Source organism: Microtus ochrogaster, chromosome 2 (assembly GCF_000317375.1).
Source record: "Microtus ochrogaster isolate Prairie Vole_2 chromosome 2, MicOch1.0, whole genome shotgun sequence".
NCBI lineage: Eukaryota > Metazoa > Chordata > Mammalia > Rodentia > Cricetidae > Microtus > Microtus ochrogaster.
This window is the reverse complement of record NC_022010.1, coordinates 66,133,730-66,138,678: the sequence shown is the minus strand read 5'-3', so window position 1 is coordinate 66,138,678 and position 4,949 is coordinate 66,133,730. Positions and strand designations below refer to the sequence as shown.

At 38.1% G+C, this 4,949-nt stretch overlaps 1 protein-coding gene across 1 annotated transcript in view; it reads right to left on the bottom strand.

Annotated features, from left to right (window-relative positions):
* The window catches only part of Senp7 (SUMO specific peptidase 7), a 110,039-nt gene that overhangs the window by 65,329 nt on the left and 39,761 nt on the right, over positions 1 to 4,949 (bottom strand). Inside the window, exon 5 of the mRNA XM_026787658.1 lies at positions 909 to 1,106. Within this exon, the coding sequence (XP_026643459.1) occupies positions 909 to 1,106 (198 nt within the window). The remainder of the gene's footprint in view (positions 1 to 908; positions 1,107 to 4,949) is intronic.

The following is a 4,949-nucleotide window of genomic DNA, read 5'->3' as shown; positions in this document are numbered from 1 at the left end:
CAGGTGCGAGAGTTAGCCGAGAAGAGGCTAGATATAATGGGCCAGGCAATGTTTAAATGAATACAGTTTGTGTGTTGTTATTTTGGGGTATAAGCTAGCCAGGTAGCCGGGAGCCAGGTGGAACACAGCCCGCAGCTCCTACAACAATCCACAAAGTGGTCACCCCTAAAAAAAATCCATACGAGCACACAAAAAGAACTTGGCAAGTTGTATTTATATATGTATGTGATAATAATCATAGAAAAAGAAAACATAAATTTGAGCGGGAGTAGGTAGAACCTGAATGTGTTTGGAGGGTATAAAAAGAGTGGAGAAAAGATGCAAACACAGTATACATGTGAACTTTAAAAAAAAAAAAAAGGTTTTAAAGTAAAAGGTAAGACCTGCCTCAAAGTGATGTGCCAGACTTTGTTGACTCCCCTCTCTGAGGAGTGGATGAAGTAGGGTGGGGGGAAGGTGGGGGAAGTGGGAGAATTGGAGGGAGCAGGAATGTAAAATGAGAAAAGATTGTTTTCATTTTTTTTAATTAAACTTTTAAAAATTTACATAAAGTAAAAGGTAAAAAATAAAGAAATATATGCAAACAAACATGAATATGCACATATATTCAAATATGCATACATGTTATCTTTTACATAATAAATTCCTATAATACATACAGTAATCATAAAGCAGATAAGTTAAATGGAATAAGAAACCTTTTTGAATACCTTATCAATCCCTTTAGTAAGTACAGAACCATCATTTAACTGAAAATCGGGGTGGAAAACTAAGGCTTGTTCTAGAGTAGAGCCTACTCGTAAGCATCAGTCTTCAACATCATTTCCAACAACCTTGTTTTCAAGAATATTGGATTTATACTATTTCACATGGAGTAAATTGAACAAAATCAATACCAAATAACATACCTTTCAGATAAATTAAGGCTTTGGTGAAGAGGGTCTAATTTCTGACATGTCTCTACGCTGTCAACAGATGTCGAAGGCAATGACTCTGATTGCACCTTGCTGGTATCACATAAATTAGCATCATTTCTAGGTAGGGTCTTTCTGAATTTTCGTCCTAAGTCCGTCCATAGAACATTCGTCAACATAACTCTGAGATGCCTGTTATATACATAAATAATACATATGGTTCTAAATGTTGTATAATACATGAATTTATTACAAACTGTAACAAGTATCTCCTAGAATTCTGAATTTCAGTACTTTATGAAATTTAAATACTTATAAACATTATAAGTAAAAAAACAAATGTCTAGCCATTCTCACTGACACATTATAAAGTAAAGCCTACTTCACTTACATTGGGATTTTCTTCAGAATTGGATCAAACACAGAATTGGATCAGATCATCTTCACAGATCTGTACAGCTTTGGATTCCTAGCCACTCACCTATGCTTTTCCACAGTAGTGGAAGATGGATGTACATCTGCAGATCGCATCACAAAGGCAACCACTTTCTGAATTACATGTGTTTTTGCTGTAGCATGCAGCAATTTAGAAAATACATTAAAGCTAAAAGGAAGTGATACTCTTATTTTACTTCATCTCTAACATAGATAAATAAAACATTTGTATTTAATGATAAAAACTGTGGGGATCTCTGGAAACACTAGGACTGGCAGAGAATGATCTTCTTAAGGCAAGAAGGAAATCAGGTTCAATGCAACTTAGCCAGTGTTGGTCCAAATTTCTAGATTCTGACTTCAAGCAGTTTATTTTAGCCATATTTAAGCACAGAACAATTTGGGGGTAAAGAAGTCTCCTGCTGATAATTAACCAAATCCTATGAAGACAAGCTTACAGTGACGCTCTTTACAAAGCACATACAGGCTCTTCCGCAAAGATGGTTTCTGTTGACTCAGAAACAATGCTCAAGATTAAGGGTCTATGAAGCCCAGCGGTGATGGTGCACACCTTTAATTCCAGCAATTGTGAGGCAGAGGCAGGTGGATCTCTGTGAGTTCGAGACCACCCTGGTCTGCAAAGTGAGTTCCAGTACAGCTAAAGATAAAACAGAGAAACCCTGTCTAGAAAAACAAAAATAATCAAACAAACAAACAAAAACCGGCTAAGAGTCTATGGAGAATGACTGTGGCAAACATGATGGTCTAGGGGATTTAGGTGAAGCATGGCCCTACAGAGATCAAAAAATCACTAGGTAATAAAGTACACCCATTCCCAGTTTTCTGGGTGGAAAGCAGGTAAACATGTCTTTCCTGTGAAGAGACAAGCCTGCGTGTTTAACCTTCCTGGTTTCCCTGGTGCTCACCTGTGAGTACAGGGACCTAATGTTTTCAACAAATAACATCAACAGACAGCCTGATAATTGAGAGCAATTTCCAATTTTTGCTTCATCATATTTGTGCATTTATTCATTTTACATGTTGCTGACAATATCTAAAAACTATGTTCAGTCCTCATATCACGGAATAGTTTTTGCAGGGACATAAACAGGCTACCACGCAGGCTTCAAACAATGTCAAACGAGGAATAGCTGAAATGTTAATCACAAGTGCTAAATCAGAAGTCTATTTGATGCCATAGGAAGCACTTTTAGACATCTTTTCATTATTTAACAAATACAATAATATTAAAAAACAGAAAACAAAATGCTCACATATTTTCATAATAATACAGGAAATTTCCAAATGCATTTTAAAAATGTTCTTAGCAGCTATTTGGGGATAGACAGAGCACCAGACAACCTAAAAGGAACAAGGTCCAAATCCTAGAAGAACTTCCATGGAAACATGTTAACTAAGAAAAACAAATCAAGGTATAGAGAAAACAGAAATGAGTTGATATCTCTTTAAATCAGTATGTTCAGCCAATATTTACGGAACATTTAACAAAATAACTATGCTAGTAGGATTTAAAGGCATATCAACAAACAAAATGGTTCTTGTTCAAACCATCATTTAAACTAACTGAGAAGAAATAGGAAGGAGAAGTAATACTGTCATTTCCTCTGAACCAAGTCAAGAAGGGTTTTGTTATGACGATGCCTGTTTCAAGTCTGGACATTAATATCCCACAGAAGCTCATGTGTCCAAACACCTACAGATGTTCTGCAAGGCTGTAGAGCCTGGCAGTACACATGGGTCACTAGAAGGTGGTTTTAAAGGTTACAGTCTGGTCCTGCTTTTCATCCCTGCTCTTTGCTTCTTGGTTCAGCAGCTTTGTGAACAAACCTGGCAGCTACCATGTAGCTGTTCCCTCATTCCTGTCCTACCAAGATGGACTCAATTCTGAAAGCAGGAGCTGAAAATAAACCTTTCCTGCCCTAAATTGTTAATAACCTTTAAGTTAAAGTGTTAAAGAATGCAAGGCACTCTAACAAAGAAAATGGGCAGAAGCTGAAAAAAAAGTTTAAGGAAACATAAATGTTCTGTATGAGTATTGCCTGGTCAAGGAAATAAAAAACAAAATTTATTAATTTGTTTTAGCTCCCAGCTGCGGTTTCTCCTCCCTCTCCTCCCAGTTCCTCTCCCCCCATTCTGCCTTCTGTTCCCATGCCCAATCCACTCCTCCTCCATTTCTGTTTAAGAAAGGGCGTCTCCCGTAAGTATCAACATATCAAGTTGCAACAAAACTAAACACCTCCCTATGTATTAAGGCTGGGCAAGGTGACCCACAATGAGGAACAGGGTCCCAAAAGCCAGTAAAAGAGTCGGAGCCAGCCCCTGTTCCCGCTGTTAGGGATCCCACAAGAGGGCCAAGCTACACAACTGTAATTTATGCAGAGTGCCTAGGTTGAGCCCCATGGAGACCCCCTGGTTGTCAGTTCAGTGTCTGTGAGCCCCTATGAGCCCAGGTTAGCTGATTCTCTGAGTTTTCTTGTTGTGCCTTTGACCCCTCTGGCTCTCACGATCCTTTCTCCTCACTCTTCTGCAGGATTCCCCAAACTCCAACTAATGTTTGGCTGTGGGTCTCATCTGTTTCCATCAGTTGCTGGATAACGCCTCTCTGATGACAGAAATTACATTACTTATCCAAATGTCTAGAGTGAAAGGAACCATGTATGACCAGAATAAGACTGTGTAATTAGTATATGGTGGACTGTATGAAGGAGGTAAGGGTTTTTTTATCTGTATTTTATGTGCATTGGTATTTTGCCCAGATGTATGTCAGTGTGCGGGTATTGGATGCCCTGAAACAGGAGTTACAGACAGTTACGAGTTTCCATGTGGGTGCTGGGAACTGAACTTGGGAACTATAGAAGAATTTATGCTTTGTTAAAACTGAAGATGTGATGTGTATGTGCATGTGTGTGTGTCTGTGTGTGTACATATGCATGTACAGATGGGATACCCATGGAAGCCCAAAGAGGGCATCAGATTCCCTGGGGTTGGAATTACAAGTGGTAGTAAATTGCCTACTACAAGTGCTAGGAACCCAAGCATTTGTAAGAGCACTAATGAGCCACATCTCCAGTTCCATGAGGATGGAATTTTGTAATAGCAAAAGTGAAACAGGTGGAGACAGAGATGTAAAGAACAAAGTTTTTTAAGTTACAAAATTAAACTATCATAAATTCAATTTAAATATTATCAATTTAGAATGGTAAATATAATCCACACAGTAACCCTAAGTGAAACAAAGAAATACACTCAAGCAGAAATAAGAAAGGGATTATATTATCTAATTAAACAAAACAAACAAACAAACAAACAAAAGAAACCAAACAAGTCAGGAAATGATCAGAAAAGCTATATAGGAAAAAAAACAAACATTAAACAATGACATAAGTAAACTTGTCTCTCAGAGTTGGAGAGATGGCTCAGCGGCTGCTATTCCAGAGGACCTGAGTTCATTTCTCAGCAATGACATGGTGGCTCACAACCACCTGTAATGAGATCTGGTGCCATCTTCTGACCTGCAGGGACATTAGTAGGCAGAACACTGTATACATAATAAATAAATCTAGAAAGAAAGAAAGAGTG